General features: G+C 36.0%; 5 protein-coding genes across 6 annotated transcripts; 1 reads left to right on the top strand and 4 right to left on the bottom strand.

Annotated features, from left to right (window-relative positions):
• Positions 1 to 247: 247 nt before the first annotated feature.
• On the bottom strand, positions 248 to 1,863 carry LOC105969153 (SGNH hydrolase-type esterase superfamily protein). The gene is made up of 5 exons (XM_088811911.1): positions 1,582 to 1,863; positions 1,267 to 1,488; positions 1,035 to 1,183; positions 674 to 947; positions 248 to 569 (listed from the first exon to the last, which is right to left on the bottom strand). Exons 1-5 carry the CDS (start codon positions 1,844 to 1,846, stop codon positions 355 to 357), a joined length of 1,125 nt encoding a protein of 374 aa, XP_088668037.1. The 5' UTR covers positions 1,847 to 1,863; the 3' UTR covers positions 248 to 354.
• A 1,685-nt stretch (positions 1,864 to 3,548) lies between these two features.
• DDI1 (ubiquitin family protein) lies at positions 3,549 to 7,810 on the top strand. The gene is made up of 15 exons (XM_012993814.2): positions 3,549 to 3,776; positions 3,871 to 3,903; positions 4,011 to 4,147; positions 4,354 to 4,471; positions 5,195 to 5,311; positions 5,504 to 5,569; positions 5,770 to 5,832; positions 5,914 to 5,958; positions 6,415 to 6,476; positions 6,572 to 6,665; positions 6,764 to 6,856; positions 6,947 to 7,016; positions 7,139 to 7,209; positions 7,303 to 7,368; positions 7,534 to 7,810. Exons 1-15 carry the CDS (start codon positions 3,711 to 3,713, stop codon positions 7,660 to 7,662), a joined length of 1,230 nt encoding a protein of 409 aa, XP_012849268.2. The 5' UTR covers positions 3,549 to 3,710; the 3' UTR covers positions 7,663 to 7,810.
• Positions 7,811 to 8,208: 398 nt separating this feature from the next.
• Positions 8,209 to 9,154, bottom strand: LOC105968293 (heavy metal-associated isoprenylated plant protein 41). Its single transcript, XM_088811541.1, has 3 exons — positions 9,034 to 9,154; positions 8,808 to 8,886; positions 8,209 to 8,693 (listed from the first exon to the last, which is right to left on the bottom strand). Exons 1-3 carry the CDS (start codon positions 9,037 to 9,039, stop codon positions 8,437 to 8,439), a joined length of 342 nt encoding a protein of 113 aa, XP_088667667.1. The 5' UTR covers positions 9,040 to 9,154; the 3' UTR covers positions 8,209 to 8,436.
• A 2,273-nt stretch (positions 9,155 to 11,427) lies between these two features.
• Positions 11,428 to 12,593, bottom strand: LOC105968292 (uncharacterized protein At4g26485). The gene is made up of 3 exons (XM_012992922.2): positions 12,332 to 12,593; positions 11,999 to 12,200; positions 11,428 to 11,875 (listed from the first exon to the last, which is right to left on the bottom strand). The coding sequence occupies exons 1-3, from the start codon at positions 12,489 to 12,491 to the stop codon at positions 11,575 to 11,577; spliced, it is 663 nt and encodes a 220-aa protein (XP_012848376.2). The 5' UTR covers positions 12,492 to 12,593; the 3' UTR covers positions 11,428 to 11,574.
• Positions 12,594 to 12,865: 272 nt separating this feature from the next.
• On the bottom strand, positions 12,866 to 16,857 carry LOC105969104 (disease resistance protein RPM1). Of its 2 annotated transcripts, XM_012993844.2 has the most exons (3): positions 16,408 to 16,857; positions 14,217 to 15,864; positions 12,866 to 14,131 (listed from the first exon to the last, which is right to left on the bottom strand). In XM_012993844.2, the coding sequence occupies exons 2-3, from the start codon at positions 15,767 to 15,769 to the stop codon at positions 13,018 to 13,020; spliced, it is 2,667 nt and encodes an 888-aa protein (XP_012849298.2). In that variant the 5' UTR covers positions 15,770 to 15,864; positions 16,408 to 16,857; the 3' UTR covers positions 12,866 to 13,017. The 2 variants fall into 2 exon arrangements, with proteins under 2 accessions (XP_012849298.2, XP_012849297.2); XM_012993843.2 differs by lacking the exon at positions 16,408 to 16,857 and having other exon boundaries at positions 14,217 to 15,871.
• Between the last annotated feature and the right edge of the window lie 1,447 nt (positions 16,858 to 18,304).

Below are 18,304 nucleotides of genomic sequence, written 5' to 3' on the forward strand. Positions count from 1 at the left end.
GATGGCATGTTGTATTTCACCGAGTGTAGCATCTACAACTCTTTAATTGAAACCCTTCGTTTATTAAAAGAGAAAACTAATGCAATTTACTACTAACCAGAATATAAATAAAAACCTAATCAACCAAAAAAACAAAGTTATTTATTAAAAGAGAAAACTAATGCAATTTACTACTAACCAGAATATAAATAAAAACCTAATCAACCAAAAAAAAAAAGTTATTTATTAAAAGAGAAAACTAATGCAATTTACTACTAACCAGAATATAAATAAAAACCTAATCAACCAAAAAAAAAAAAGTTAATAAAAATAACTGCAATTTAACACACCTAACTAAACCACCGACATAAAATTTCAGCCAAACAAACGGCATTGAAGCTTGGGAAAAATGTTGTGCAGCAACCAACCAGCCATGATTTTGTACCCTTTTTGAGTCAAATGCACACCATCCCAACTCATGTACCTGTGTGGGTCCTCGCAAACCGGAACACCGTGGGCCCCACACATCCTCGTCATGTTGAAGTTGTACTTTCCTCCGATTCCACAACATGCCTTTTCTGTCTCGAATCCTACATTCGTCCGTATTCCAAATTTAATAAAATTTCAAAAGATAATAAATAATGTAAATTTTGCATATAGAAGGAAATACTTGTTTTTAATTAAGACGATGTACCGTGATATCTAGAAACTTTGAGGAGGAATTCGTAGGCGTTGTAGTAATCACCATAGACTAGTATTGCATTTGGCTTCTCTTGCACGAGCTTTTCTATGGCTTCTTGCAATTGTTCGTTGTGGTATTTTGCAAATTCGTTTAGCTGCTTCAAACATTGGGAATCGTCGTATGCTGTTGAGATGTTGGTTTGGAATGCTGTTTTATATATTGGCAGACATCCAATAGGGAAATTTCCAGGAATCACCACTCTTTTAGCCCCTGAATTAATTACTCTCTGCAGTAAATCAACATGACGAATATTGTTATTAATTAATTAAAAACTTTATATAATATATAATCATCGAATCAACTAATTAATTACCCTAGTTGCGTTCATAACGGCATCAACAACTTCCGGGACCATGCTTCTCAACTCGTCCATTGTTTTTCCTTGGAAGATGGCGTAGTTGTAATCGTTTCCTCCGATTTCTCCAACCATGAAAAGTGCATGTCGGAGTTTCTCAACACAATCTATCGAGGACATAATTAGAATATCAATTGTGTTTAAATCAAAATTATTAATTAAGTAACAAGGATGATTAATAGATATTAACCTTTATCATCAAGACAAGTGGAATTGAAATGGCTAAACATCCAGTCCAATTGGACATTGAGAGAACTGGCTGTCACCGGAGAGAACACGTGTTGACTCGCCAACACCTCCGTCGGCAAAGCGGTGGAACCTGCCACCGCAAAGTTGACTCCATGGTGCCCAAAATCACGAGTAGCGTTCAAGTTTTTGTAGGGTGGCAAAAGTGGAACTCCAGCAGCCATTGCTGTATTACGTATTCGGTATTACATCACGACAGTTAATATTTTTTTTTGTCATACAATATATAGTGAATTAAATTAGAAAATTACAACGCTACCGAAATAATCAATCATTAGAAGGCCGTTGGAGCAGCGACCGGTGGCGTTCTTGAAGAACGTTTCGCCGTACGGAAGTTTGGCGAAGGGGGTGGAGGCCCCCACGGGGAACTCGCGTACCAAGTTTCCGGTGTCGGAAATCGAGTCGCCGAGTTGGTATATCTTATCGAACCTGCAAATTCTGAAAGGATGAGCATTGTGGCATGAAAACAAGAAACATAAAGCAAGAACTAGGAACACTAATTTCTGGAGATTAATGTAAGTCATCTTGAAAGTATATTGCAACGTGCAGGTAAAAATATGTAATATATGTATGGTTGAATAGAGTGCTGTGTTATGGATATTGTTTATATAGGAAGATTAGCTAGGGGCTCTAAATCCTAATTGTATTAGGATTAGATAACTGTGTCCTAATACACCTTGTCCTGCTAATTAAAACATGAACTGATTGATCAATTTAAGTATAACATTAATTCCTAGTAGATTAGGAGTTTTACAAATAGGAACCGCCACGTGTCCCATTAGTATTATGATTATAATCGTACTGCATTAGTACTGGATTATAAATCCGTATAATTTTGCAATATATAATTAAAAATTAATTTTAATGCAAACATAAATAATCGACAATTAATTAAAAAAAAATTTCCCTCACATACTTTAATTTTAAAATTGGTGTACACAATATAGTACACATTGCCCACTGAATTACAAAGTTATTAGTTATAATTACCACTTTTGATAACGAAGCAACCCGCAACTAATTCCATATGTGCACTGTATAAATCTCCACTATCGTATAATAGTTTGAAAACTACAAGAGACGTAATTATAACGTTGACAAGAGAATTCAAACTTGAATTAAGGGTTAAATACAAAAACACCCCTGTACTATGGACTTTGTATCATTTACCCCCTATACTATACATAAATACAAAAATCCCCCTGCTATTATATTTTTTCCAAAATATGACGAAAATACCCCTGCTAAACCTATAAATATAAGGGTTTGTTTGAGCCATTTTCCACTATATTTTTTAACATTTTCCGTCAATTTTATTTGGGAAATTTTTATTTTTTTTATTTTTTCCTTTAAAACATTTAATTACTTAGATTTTTTTTTTTAAATTTTCTGAATAAAAACCTTTTATTTTTGTCATTTTTAATTTTTTTTAAATGTCTTCCGGTAGTTCAAATTATCAACAATAATAGGATTGTAAAGATGTTTGTAATCTTACGATTTTTGAACTACCGGAAGACATTTAAGAAAAAAAATGAAGAAACTCAAAACAAAAATAAAAGGTTTTATTTAGAAAAAAAAATATAAGCAGTTAGATGTTTTGGAAAAAAAATATAAATACCAAAATTTTCAACGTAAATTTGACTGAAAATTGTAAAATATATAGTGGAAAATGGCTCAAAATATATATATATGCTTGAGTAGGGGTATTTTCGTCATATTTTGAAAAAAATGCAATGTGAGGGGGGTTTTATTTATGTGTGGGTAAATGATACAAATTCCATAGTACATGAGTTTTTTTGTATTTAACACAAGTTCACCTGCTTCAATTGCTACTGGCAGACCATCCCTGCAAGATCGAAGTTATTAACTATCAATTACCTCCCTTTGTAATTCACCAAAAAATTAGTCCTCCCTTTGTGAAATTTTATTTAGCAAAACATAATTTTCTTACATTGTTTATTGTTTTAAGGAGATTAATTAATATATTCTATATTTGTTATTACCAATTTAATCTTTCTTTTGTGGGGTAACTTATTAATAATTTATTTATTTATTAATACTGTTGTATCACGGAACACGAGAAGACACGTCTCTCCTAAGCAAAGTTAAAAAACAGGACAAAATTAAAAGGACAGCGGTTGTTTAAGTTTTACCGCAGCCGAGCAGTCGCCGCCACGGTTAATTGTTACTCCTATATATATAGAAAAAAGTAATTCTTCATCAGTCAACGGCGTGGAACATAGCTTTGGGGATACTCCAAGAATTCAGAGCTTTCTTTTATTTTTACCTTAATTATTATTATATATATATATATATTTTTTTTTTGTTTGGTCGGATAATCTCATACATCGAGGAACTCCAATTGAATCGAGCCGGCGCCGGAGAAAGATGAAGATCACCGTAATGACCGCCGACGAACAAATCGTCACGCTTGACATCGATCGAGACGAATCTGTAATTTCCTCTTTCCTCACTACCTGTAAACCCTCAATTTTTGATTTTTTTTTGAAATTAGAATGGAATCTGATTTTATATGAATTCGTAACAGGTTGAGAACTTGAAAGCTCTCCTGGAGGTTGAGGTTGGACAAATCCTATCCTTTTTTTTCTTTTGGTTATTGTTTTATTTTGTTGTTGAATTTATATGAATTTTCAAGCTGAATTCAACAATTGAATGTTGAATGAACAGACAAGAGTGCCATTGCAGCAACAACAGTTGCTTTATAATGGAAGGGAGATGAGGAATTCCGATAAATTGAGTGCTCTTGGTGTTGGTGATGGAGATTTGGTTATGATGATTTCAAACGCATCTTCTTCTCGTTCCAGGTTTTCTTACATAAAATTTCATATGTCAACATTGAGAATTTTCTTAAGTTAATAGCTTTAAGATTGAATTATTTAGGAATACTATCTGGATGTAATGCTATTGTGTTCGATTTTCTTCTTCATGGTTTTCTGGTAAATACTTGATTTAGGGACATAAGGTATTTTCCTTTGCTTGATTATTGAGTTTTTATTTGGATCTATTACAGAGCCGGAGCACCTGCGAACCAAGCTGTGGGCTTCAATCCCGACGGTTCAGCTGTAAACCCCTCAGCTTTCCAACAGCAGTTGCGTAACGATTCTAATATGATGGCACAGCTATTTCAGGTATGGAAAATTGGCAAAACAGCAATAATTTGTTTATTCCAGTTATCTGAAAAAGAACTGATAAATCTGATGTTCTATTACCATAGATTTTACAAAGGTCAAACTTTTAACAAATGAGGATGTTCAATTTTGTAATGGCATGACTATACAATTGGAGGGAAAAACGAGTACCGATGATAAAGATTAAAAATTTAAGCACTTATTATATGGTTGGGCTTATTAAAGGCTGCCCCTAAAGTCTGTTGTCTATGCCAGTGAGCCTAGTATATTCAGGAACTTGAATGATTATTCGTACTTGCTTTCCCGATAATGACAAAAACATGCTCGTAATACAGCCCTATCACAGCATTCACATATAATTTGACATTGTCCAAACTTCCCCGAGATTCGTTCGCCCATAAGAAGACTGAGTTGTGATTTTGGCCTGAATGTATATCATCTTGATAACCCTATGGTTGTTGACTAAGTCAACTTCTCTCGTCAAATAATATCATGTTGATTTCACCGCGTCAGAATTTTACCAGACGCTTGTAGTGTCATGATTGATCTGAAAAAAGGGGAACTTTCTTCAAGCATAGTGATTTTGACAATTGGCTTCAATGTACATATTTGCATAATTATTTTCTGGCTTTATGACTGTTGGTGTATTTGCAAGTGCTTGATGGTAATTTATTTAAAAATTAAGTCTTTTATTGATACTTCATGTGCTATGTGAACTAATAGAGCGACCCTGAGTTGGCACAAGCTATACTTGGAAACGATCTCAACAAGTTGCAAGACCTTTTGCGTGCACGAAATCGCCAAAGATCTGAATTAAAACGTCAACAAGAAGAGGAGATGGTTAGTATTATATTCAGCTATTCCTTCATCATTGATTTTTTAAGTTATAAATGGTCCTATTATGCCCCAGTTTAATTATGATCAGTTCACTCTACGTTGTGAGCTTTACATAGCAGTTCACTGTTATTTGTCTGTGTGTTTTCTCACTCTTCTATTCGGGAAACTAATGTTGTTATTTTTTTATTTGCGTAGGCTTTGCTTTATGCAGATCCATTTGATGTGGAGGCACAAAAGAAAATTGAAGCAGCCATTCGCCAGGTCAGTAAGATTCCGGTTTTAAAATTCTAGCTAATTTACAATGGTAGATTGACCCGTTGAATGGACCCATTAGAAACTATTGAAATGGATAAGTTTCGTACTCAAGGAATTCTTTGTGGGGTATTAAATAATATGTAAAAACATTCTCTCGCTCTCTCTCTCTCTTTTCCTGTCCTAACAAGTTGCATCGTGATTGGCAGAAAGGCATTGATGAGAACTGGGCCGCAGCCTTGGAATACAACCCTGAAGCGTTTGCAAGAGTGGTAATTAAGATTGCTAACTAGTCTACTAAACTAAACGTATATCTTTGATGAGTAAACTTACATTTATGCTCTCTTTTTCAGGTAATGTTGTACGTTGACATGGAAGTTAACGGTATTCCATTGAAGGTACTGACTTGTTGAAGTAATCTGGTTTTGTTTCTAGTTGCTCTTTCATCAACTTACCCATCATTTCCAGAAGTAGGGAAATTAAAACCAAGTCCAATCTAAGGAAAATAAGGGGGAAAATGGATTTATCTAGGCGCATAAAGATGTCGACTTTTCTTCTCTCTGGTTACACATTTAATGAACCAGCCTAATTAACATAGAAACATAACCACAAATGTGTCTGAATTACGGGCTCCACTTCTTAATTTGGATGTCTGACATACTTTAAAACTGTGCCACGCAAATTTTAAGGTCTTGCATAAATGTCATGATTGGCAGTAGCTGTGAGCTACTTGCCCTACATCGAAGTCTATTGCTTAGATATTGCCACTTGAATGGAACTTTTAACGTAGAATGTAAAGCCAATTCAACGTGTTCTTTAACTATGGTAAACAACTTAATTTATCTTTCTTGCAGGCCTTTGTTGACAGTGGAGCTCAGTCAACAATTATATCTAAAACATGTGCCGAACGTTTGGGGTGAGATAACCTCTTGCTCTCTTTTGTATGGTTAGACACTATGGATTCTTCTCCCGTTTATTGATAGGATGTTGTTTTCTATTTTCTTCTTCCAGATTATTGAGGCTTTTGGACACTCGGTACAAGGGTATTGCTCATGGAGTTGGCCAGTCAGAGATTTTAGGTCGGATACATGTCGCCCCAATCAAGGTATGCACACAATATGCAGTGCTTTTTTTTTTTTAAGAAAAATTAATACAATATATTTTTTCTATTATCTTTGACATGTTTATTTCATGATGTGGTAGATTGGAAGTATATTTTACCCTTGTTCATTCGTGGTTCTCGATTCACCCAACATGGAATTTCTCTTTGGCCTAGATATGCTTCGCAAGCACCAAGTAACGTCTTCTTATCATTTATGTAATCATGCCCTTTACATTTGTTTATTTTAACTTTGATATAAATGTACTTATAACGCCGTTTTGCAGTGTATTATTGATCTTAAAGATAATGTATTGAGAGTTGGCGGAGGAGAGGTTGCCGTGCCTTTTCTGTCAGGTAGTTATTCTACATTTTTTTTGTTTGTTTTGTCATTTTGTACGAGATTGTGTTCCAGTTTTCCAACTGGCTCTAATTACGGGTTAAATTACGTCCCCCCATCAACTTTGTTTTAATTGCAGAAAAGGATATTCCATCACGGTTTCTAGATGAAGAGAAGTACGCCAAGGAAGCTTCCAGCTCTGGAGCACAAGTACGGATACTCTTCAATGTTTACACACACACACACGCGCGTATTTAATTTAATTGCAACCGAGTAATCTCATCAACGTGTTCCGAATTTCAGGCAACACCTGCAGCCAAAGAAAACATTAGTACACCGGGGGCAACATCTAGCACGATTCCTTCCCATGTACACACTTATTTCAACATTATTTTTGTTTAATTATCAATTATGTATTTTGCCTACTCTTATCTAAAGAATATACTTGTCATTTCCATTTCGACTTTTATAATAATCTGCTTTTTAGCGTCTATTTTCATCGTGTTTAGCTCATGTACTTAATTTGCGGTGCAGGGAGCTGATTTCGAGGCTAAAGTGGCGAAGCTAGTGGAGCTGGGATTTGGAAGGGAACAAGTGATTCAAGCTCTCAAGTTTTTCGATGGCAATGAAGAACAGGCTGCTGGATTCCTTTTCGGCGGTTGAAAACGATTTTTTTAATTGTTTTTAATTTAATTTTCTTTGCGATTTTTGTACACGAGAACTAATAATTTTATTGATTTTAATTTATAGAAAATTGGATATGGCAGAAATGTATTCATAATTCGAAATATAATTGAATTATCTTTTATTATTGCTGACTTGTTATCTTTTATTATTGCTGACTTATTTTCCAATTGGACCTTTGGTGTTTTGATTTTGTGATAGGCTTCATTCAGGATCGATAAAATCAATTTTTATTTTGATAATTAATAAAATCATTATTCGAGTAATTGATTTTCAGGTAATAACAAAAACCAAAGTTAATTTAAAATAGGAAAAGTAGCGAGCTAATCAAATTAGAAAAATATTTTTGTTCAATATTTTCTTTCACTATAAACTTTTGAATGATCAATGTTATTTATTTTCATCTTTTTAATGTGTTCTCCTAAAATTAAGACACATTTATAAATTCTTAATATTTATGCAAAGCTGAAAAAACGACTATTATTTAAAAACGAAAGAGTAATAATATCAAATTAAAAGGATATATAGAAAGAGGCATAATTCTCAATTTTAAATTTCAGAATCGAATCAAAGTTATATACATGTCATAAGCTCTATACATCAACATGAATTTTCCCATTATATACAAAAAAGAAAAGGAAAAAAAAAGGAAGCGTTACAACAATTTTTTTATGAGTATTCTAATTATTTCTTATGAAATTTCCGGTGAAAAAAAGAAAAAAAGGAAAGACGACTATAAAAACCCGGGTCAAATCACATAAAAAACCAACTAGGAGAACCCGTATCATAAACCGGGCAGGGGTTGTAGTACTGTGGGCACGGCGGCGGGTAATAATAATTGAACGGCGGCGTTGGTTGTGGAGGGTTGACCGGCTTGACTTCTCCGACGCTGACTATATCAGCAAAACAGAACTTCTTTCTCAGAGATTTGGCCAAACACACAGAGTCAACCCCTTCTCCGATTACCTCAATGCGGTCGCCTTCTTTTCCGATACTCACTGAGCTTACTCCTAATTAATTAATTAATTATCCCAAAATTAAAAGAATATAATCTTAATTAATCCTTAATTAATTAGGATAATTAATTTTGGTCATGATTATCAGATCAGATTAGTTATAATTACCTTGCATAGTGACAGCAATCTGCATGGCCTTTGACTTGTCCTTGTCACTCTGCATCGGCACTTTGATCACAATCTTTTGCTATACGAAATTAAAATTGAATAAATAATTCATAACTGATCATCTTATTAATTCATTAATATATACAAATATATAAATATGTGTGTATATTAATATTGACTAATTGCATTTGCATGCTCTCGTGTTCTTGAAGAAAAAGCTAATTACCTTCATTTTCTGGCAATGATTGCAACAGTGGTTCCTCAAATTCGGAGTTTGTTTTTAAGATTTATAAAACCAAGTTTGAAAGGAGGTCGGATTTTAATGATGTTCCCAAAACCAACCCAACACCTTTATATATATATATATATATATATATATATATATATATATATATATATATATATATATATATATAATTTTTTTTAATTATTTAAATGTGGAACTTATGTAAGGAAGCAACTAACCGCTACACGCGTTTTAAATATTAAAGGACACAAAAATTAAGTATAAAAACAGGAAAAAATAAATAAAGAAATCAATGACTTGTATAGTTCAATAACAAATTGATTGGAGACGACAATTTGACTTGTTAATTTAATAATAAATAATTAGTGGAATGCTATATTGTTTGGTGCCCACCAGAAGATCTAGTGTGTTATTAAATCTTGAGAGTGGACATTTAATAACACAATTATATACTTGTATATATATATATATATAAATATTAATGGACTAGTTCAAATGCAAGACCGAGTTCACACAGTGGGTCTATATCGTCAAAATTTCAACAGAAAATAGCAGTACTCAATGAGTAACAAAAGTCGCCGTCGCCACAAACTTGGAGAAGAAGGAAACAAACCATATACTTTTCGTCTCTGTGTTTCGGACACGTTTCGTGCCAGATACTCGAAAACACTGTCGAATACTTTATAGGTCATTTTGCAATAATTTCTGAAAAGTTACGAAATTTTATTTTCTTAATTATTTATATAATTTAATAATCAATTGCAAATTGATAGTTGATGATAATATATAGAGTTTTTAGCAAGCGACACCCCTATGATATGTCTAATTACCGAAAAAGTCCCCGTGTTAAAAAAATTAACATATACCCCCCTATGATCAGAAGTCAGAGCCAATAAACCTCCTGTGAGATGATCGTCGCCTATTATGCGACTGGGAGCGTATTTTTTGACTTGAAAATACCAAAATACCCTTTCAATTATTTTTTCTGAAAATTACAGATTCACCCAATAAAAGACCCATCTTTCAATTTAGTCCTTAACATTTTCAAAAAGCCCTCTTCTCCAAATCAACCATTCTGTTACCACAAGTCATCTTTATCTTCCCATTTCCTGCGAGCCCGAAGGAGAATCCCATCGGGTCTTCAGGTTTCAAGAATCCGGGTTGTCAGATTGTTTTCTTCTCGTCGACCATTCATTCGACCGTAAGAGGTGTTGGATTGGATGGGGAGGAGATGGTGCCCATAACACCGATAATGGGCTGCCGATTTGGGGATATTTTTGCTTGAATTTAGCATTGGTTTTGAGGTGGATGTCGAGAGGACATCTCCGAAGCCATAGCCGCCGACGACAAAGGTATCGTCTCTAATTTCCATCTCCAGACTTCAATTCTTGGTCGGGGAGAGAGAAATGGAGGAAATGGATGTGGCTCGGAGAGGAACCGAATCAAACCATTGCGGAGCATAGGTCAGAGGCAACGAAGATATTGGATTGTGGAGGAGGAGCAGGATGTGCTGGTGGTTGCTGTTGGAGGTGGGTGCACGGTGGTACTGTTGAAGAAGATGACTTATTTAATTTCTTTTTCCTTTTTATTATTTTATATTTAGTATATATACATTTTGCATTATCTTTTGTTTATAACTTTATAAAAATAATTATTTTGTTATTTTTTTTATTTTTAATAATTACTAAAATAAAGGGTAATGTAGCATATTTTTAGAAGGGTAATACAGTCATTTCATTATAGTCAACAATTGTTTTTCGGATAGGGGGTGGTCGGCTAAATAAAATCCATCATAGGGAGGTAAATGCTACTTGTTTTAACACATGGGTTTTTCCGACAATTAGACTTTTCACAGGGGGTTGTATGCAATTAACTCTATATTTGTATGAAAACGTATAACATATATGTATATGATTATATAACATATTTATAAATAATATCTCTATATACTTTTAATATTTACACATTTTTCCCATCTCCGTTTTCTTGTTTTCCGTTTCCGTGTCCATGCTACGTAGCTAGTCATATATCAAAACAAAATAATTAATTAGCAATTACGTTAATTGAGATCCAATGGTTCAAATGAATTGGCCTAGAATCTTATTAATGGGGTTGTATTTGATCACATTTATTGATATGGGGATGGTCTACGTCAGCCCATGATCATACAATGATATAGTGCTGACGGTCAACGGCGATTTGCAGAATTTAATATTTTATTACCACAAATTGTCCATAATTTTTTAATTAATGTAATATACCTATCCGCAAATTATGCGCACATGAGTTCAACACGAGTTGTCGTATGTTCCTCGTAGTTGGATTTGACAGCTCAACAACTCGAGCTAGTTCAACTTGATTACACACAAGTTAAATCAAATATTTAAATTTAGAAATGTTTTCACATTAATTTCAATCAATTGTCATTGAAATGAGTTTTTAAAGAACAATGGAGAAACAAAATTTGCCTTTTTGAAAATAGATTTTATATCAAAATAATAATTTTATTGAATTGGTTGATCAGAAAGAAACGAAAACAGTAGGCAACGATTGTTCCGCGAACTTGAAGGTGCTGCTTTGTCCGACAGGAAAAGTGTCGTCGCAGTTGCTTCCCGAACCTTTCTTGTTTCGATAGCCAGGGTAATCCCATATCGAGAAATCCGCCTCTTCCGTTAGCACCAAACCGACTTCCCGCCCTAATTCAACGATCCCCCACTGCGAAAATGGATGACTCGTTTTGTGCGTCACGTGAACCTCACCTCTACGTGTCAGCATTTCACGTGCGTTTCTCATGAAACCCCTTACAACCTCCTTGTGTAGCCTACATTCAAAACCAATACATTCACATCCACAGAGATGAGAGAGAGAGAGAGAGAGAGAGAGAGAGAGAGAGAGAGAGAGAGAGAGAGAGAGAGAGAGAGAGAGAGAGAGAGAGATTACGTACGATATCTGATAAGAGTCATGTTCACGCGTGATGAAGCCTGCATGGGGAAAATTGAAAACGATCCTATCGAATTTTCGATGGATCAAAGAAGGGTGTCGGCTCATGGTGGTAGCGTCTACATCATGCAACACCGTGCACCCATTGTCTCTAAGCAAAGCCACATTGTCTGCCGCTGTTGTCGGATACTTTCGCCCCAACATCTCTGTATATGTATATATATATATATATATATATATATATATATATATATATATATATTATCATGTCAATAATATTTGCATGAATTGAAGTAGAAAAAGAAAAGGAAGATCATATCGATCAGATCTAGTAAACCTCGAGAGTCGAGAGAAGTTGCAACCATGTTTGATGCATTGCCGAAAGCGGTGGCTAGAGAGACGGCAAACGAGAAATTTCCTTCGCCGACTAGCAGTATCTGATGATTGCTGCTGTAATGTTTAATGCATTTCTCCTCAAAACTAAATGTTGGCACCATTTTATTCTATATTATATTCTTCTTATTGGTCGGACTAAATTAGTTGACTATCTCCTCAGACATTGTTGTTTAATCACATGATGTAATTACATGGTCTGATTATTAGCTGATGAACTAGGTTTATATATACATACAAGAGAGGCTTGAAGAGTTATGAATGCATTTAATTGTATTTATTAATGGTAATTCCGAAGAGTTTCTCACCTGTTCATTATCTGGGCTTATTCATATTCTCTTTGTCCAATAAATTCTATGTACTTGTATTTATTTAACTCATGCAAACTTACATTTTGATATGGCTGAGTGTGAGACGATTTTTTTATTTTTATTTTTTATTTTTTTTATAATTTCTGTGTATTTGTATTTATGTAAACTTTATTTTCACACACAAACAATATACAGTATACATGGGACACACACAAAATATATATCACATACTACACAAAACACAAATCCATGGAATGAAATCGAAACTGCTCATGCTCACCGAGAGGTTCTTGCAACGACATGCAGCTTGAATAATCGATCAACGCAAGAAAGAATCCGAAAGATTCTCAAACGACCAAGACCGATTCCTGAGAGTGAAAGAATGAATCACGGGAATGTGTGTAACCATCGCATGATCTCCACCGTTCTTTCTAAGTCGAGCCGTGAACCCCTGCGCCATGTCGTACAGAGTCAGCTCCTCAACCTTGGCAAGATTTTCCATTCCCAACGGAAAAATCATCACTCTTGGGCACCGACGAAGCGATATCTGTTTCACATCGGGCATAGCTCCATTTTGCACGACAATCGTGTGAAGTTCGGCAAAATCTTCAATCAGTAGAATCTTCAGCTTCTTGAAAGACGAAGCTTCAAATATCAACTCTCCACCGATATAGCAGTCCACCAGCTGAAGCTCCACCAGGTTTTTAAGTTCCTGAAGATCACGCAACGGGCTGTGTTGCATTTTAGACCACTTGAGACCGATTCTCAGAAGATTATTCAGCGACGAAATCCACGAAGGAAATTGTTTTACGCGCCCTTTCAAGTATAGACGCTCGAGTGAAAGAGGAGGGCGGCTTCTCATCTCTCCCAATTCAAGAAACTCTTCCTTCGTGTTCGAGCATAAATCTAAAGTTCGAAGTTCGGGCATATGTTCAATAGATGTAAACAACTCTTTACCGTGTCCACTTCTCAGCCCCGTAAGTCCTAGCTTCCTAAGTTTCGTCAAACTTTTCAATTCTTCTAGAATACGAACCTTTTTTCCTACCTTCATAAGAGACAGATTTTGCAGATTCGTTAAGTTGCCGATTCCATGGGGCATCTTAACACCTTGCACCGAGTCAAAAGCTACATAATTGTCGACGTTGTATTTGTAGGCAAAGAGGTGACGGAGATTGTGCAGATGGGATATCTCTTTAGGTAGCTCCGTGACATCAGTTTGTTTTAGGTCCAACGTTTCGAGGTAAGAAAGCTTCTCTATGGAACTCGGAATCGTACTTATTTTAGTACCTCTGAAATTAAGATGCTTGAGAAGAGTGAGACGAGTGATGTCCTTTGGAAATTCTTGAATCGGTGCACCTTGGAAGTCCAAGACTCTTACCAATTTAAGCTCGCGTAAAACTTTCTCGAAATTAGGTGTGGATATTTCGAGCAACCTGCATAAAAACATGGAGCAAACACGCGTATGATTAATTAACTAACGCAATATCAAGGGAGATGCTGATTAATTAACCAACGTACCTCAATAAAAACATCGAACGAACACCACTAAAGCCAATGTCTCGAGGCAAATGTGTGTAACTATCGTGGACGGATAGACGGCGGATCTTCTGGTTTCGGCTCGTACTCTCTCGAGGGAAGATCGATGCGAAATTTTCATCCTTGCACTTGTGGATGATGAAATTGAGAACAGGGTTCAGTACCCTACAGTTTCTAGGCTTTCCGTCGAAATCCCTGTTTGAAACATGAACCAAGTTCCTCTGAATCAGTTCTTTGAGATAACCCTCCGCAACTTCCTCAGCCGTTTTGCTGTCGGTTCTCACAGCAAACTGCTCAGCTACCCATAGACGAATGAGTCTTCCACGCTCGACAGAGTAATCCTCGGGGAATACACTAAAGTACAAGAAACAGCACTTCAGATTGCTCGAGAGATCCATATAGCCAGGCAACAGCGCATTGCTGATGACAGACAACCTGGAACCGTCCCTAGTTTCACATCCGATGCTATTGTGGAAACTTTCCCACTCGTTCGGAAGTCTCGGTATTTGCGAAAGAGCACCGCCAACTGTCACAATAGCGAGGGGTAGTCCTTCACATCTCGTCACTATTCGTTTGGAACAGTCCTTCAACTCGGAAGGGCATTCGCCGTTTCTCTCGGGGAAGGCCTTCCTGCAGAAGAGGGTCCACCCTTGTAGCCATTCTAATTCCTTTAATTCGTGTACAAGAGGGCTTGACGATGCACACACAGAGGCGACATCCGACGACCTGGTTGTGACAATTATTCTGCTGCCACAGAAGGAATTGGGCAGCACGTACTTAATAACATCCCAAACTTCCTTTCTCCAAATATCGTCAAGAACAACGATAAACCTCTTTCCAGTGAGGTACTTTCGGAGTTTTGCCTCCGTATTCGTACCGTCGTCGATTGGATATGGTTCCTTTCTTGAACCACATAACTGTCTAAGCATATTGACAAAGGCTTCCTCTTTTTGAAAGTTCTGAGAGACTTGAACCCAAGCGTGACAGTCAAACCGACCCATAATGCCTCGTTTCCAGAAAACGTTCTTCACAAACGCCGTCTTTCCCGAGCCACCGGGACCCACAACAGCTAGTGTGAGTAGCCTCTTTTCTCCATCCACCAACTGACGAGCGAATATCCTTTTCTCGTTTTCGTAGCCAACCATTTCATCGTCAAGGAGAAGAGGACTCGCCGGGGGATGTGGGCCCCTGTTTCTTGAATTTGACGAGGGCCTTGCACTGGAACTCCCATTGGCGAAAAATTTGTGCTGCGACCCGACATCATCAATACTTCTCTTGATTCTTGATATCTTCTCGGAGATGGCGTTAAGTGGGAATCCGTGATAGGCCTGGTGGAGGATGTTGTGAACCGTGCGGCTGATTCCATGATTGTGGAACAAATAGGGTGGGGAGTGGAGGAGAAATTCCTCAAGAACATCTTCGATATCGTAAGCAATGTCTCGAACTTTATAGACCTGGTCTTCGAGCCTCCTGCTCGTTTTAAGGTCCCGATGGTCTTCCATGAATGCCTTCATATATCGAAGCCAACTTTCCATGCTTTGTATCTCCCGCAGATCTACTTGGAGAATCACTTTGCTGAGCAACGGTTTAGCGACCTCCAATAAAACCAGCGCTGCGCTAACAGCAAGTTCTGCCATAGTTTAAAAAAAAAAATCTTTTTTTTTTTATTTAGTGCAAACATGGAGAATACAAATCTCTGAATTATATGGTGATGGAGATCATAATTGGTAAAAAGTCTTTGATGAATGATGAGCCACTTGAATGAATCAAATTATTAACTTATTTGTCGAAAACGACAGGAAGTACAAAATAACGAAAACGGAACCAGTCGTTTTAGAAAATAAATTATACAGCATCCTCCACACATCTGATTCAACACGGGATAAATATAATCACGAATGGCTTCTGCTACATAGCTACGGGTGCGTTGAATAGTTGACACAGTACCACAGATAACACAGCAACCCTAAAACTAATTGAAAGTGAGAGATAATAATATGAAATTCATGGTAGAATTAATCGAGAGTCATCAACACTGAGTTCAAATGAATTTGTTACCATATCATCGTTTAACAGATAATGAATAAAAATGAAGTATACAGGAAAAAAAACTGAACCCCTAAAAACAAAAAACGACTTTGAGAAATAAAACAACAATAAAACCATTGTTTACCTCATTGCCTGGGGTAGTAAAGAGGGCTTTTTTAATTGAAGTTCTAAAGTCAACCCTAAAAGAATCCTCCAGCAAGTTGCCCATCAATTGACAATGATTTTTGACAGGGTTTGATTTCTTCCGACAGCTATCAACGTCTCGGAAATCGTCTAAAGCTGAATTCTCCATCTCCAGAAGTCTTCTTTCTCCGGTGCAGCTCCGGGAGATTATTTACCGCCGATGTTGATTATTGTAAAACCATTTGGTCTGCCAAAACCCTAACGAAGCAGTTCACTGATTTTTGTTCGAAACAATTAAAGTTTAAATTTGATGACAATATGTATTTATTCCAATTATGAACTCCAGTAAATAGATTTCTAGTTGGTTATTCTAACATGGGTAGTGATATACGCATGCCAAATTAAACATTCATGCACTTTTTTACCATGGTTTTTTACCTTTTTACCATAACTATTTACCTTTCTACATTTTAAATAAACACTTTATTAATATTTCATTTAATAAAAAAAAACATTTAAATAATGAAACGAAAAAAAAAAAAAAAAAATTACTTGGTTCTGCTCGCGCAAAAATGCACGAGCATTTCAACAGTGCTCGTGTGAAATCAGGCGAGCACTGTTGAAATGCTCGTGCATTTTTGCGTGAGCAGAATAAATGCAGTTTATTAAATTTATTAAAAAAAAAAAAAAAAAAAAAAAAATTAAAATTAAGTTGCTCGCGTGGATTTACACGAGCGCAGTGGATGCGCTCGTGTAAATCCACGCGAGCAACTTAAAAGCCGGTTTTTTAAGCAATAAATTTATAAAAAAAAAAAAAAAAAAAATTAAAATTGAAACGCTCGCCCGACTTTACGCGAGCGAAGTGGATGCGCTCGCGTGAAATCGGGCGAGCGTTCCCAAGTATCGTTTTTTTTTCGTTTTTTTTTTCGGATTCGTAATCTACATAACAAGAGGATCGTAAAAACGTAAAAATTACCTCCGATCTGTTGACGATTTGCACGGGCTTTGCGAACGAAAATCGAAAGGGTAGAGAGAGTTTTTTGAGATTTTTACCTTTTGTTTTTTGAGAAATGGTAAAAAATGTGCCTGAATGTTTAATTTGTGCCTGCACAAATCATTTCAGTTCTAACATTTGAAATTTAGTTCAACTCTAAAATGCTTGAAGTGATGAGTAAATTTGAGATAATTTATTCCCTGTCTTTAGGGAGAAGAGGGCGTTTTTGAAACTTTTAGGGACTGAATTGAAAATATTGAATGCTTTTTTTTAAATTAATAATTTAAAGGGTATTTAGGTCTTCTCATATCAAAAACCCAACCCCGTCGTATTTTTTTTTTTTTTATGAGAAAATTAATATATAACTAAGAAGGAAATGAAGAGTCTACAAGAGGAAAACCAATGTCACAGAAGCAAGAAATAGGAATACAATTACTATGAATAAAACCACTCCATTTGGACGAGAAAGACCATGAAGCTAAATTGTGAGCGGCAAAATTTGCGCTCGGGGGATATTTGAATTTCCATTTCGGCCACAGGTGCCAAAGCTTGCGGATTTCATCAATGATAACTTTCGCCGACCAATGGATAACCGAAGAATGATCATTGATAAAAAGAACAGCATTAAGGCAATCCGACTCGAAGATCACCTTGGGAAGCTTCTTCTTCTCAGCAAAAAGACAAGCCTCGTGAATAGCCAATGATTCAGCCACAAGGGGGTCCAAACAATGATGAATTGAAGAGTGCGCAAAAACAAATGATCCATTGCTATTACGAACAACAAAAGCAGTCGAGGCCACGCCGTCGATAAATGAGCAATCTGAGTAGATTTTTAACCAATTAAGAGGGGGCTTTTTAACCCAACCCCGTCGTATATTTGGCAAGTATAACACATGACAAACTC

This window comes from Erythranthe guttata, chromosome 13, assembly GCF_056151865.1.
Source record: "Erythranthe guttata isolate IM_541 chromosome 13, IM_541, whole genome shotgun sequence".
NCBI classification, from domain to species: Eukaryota; Viridiplantae; Streptophyta; class Magnoliopsida; order Lamiales; family Phrymaceae; genus Erythranthe; species Erythranthe guttata.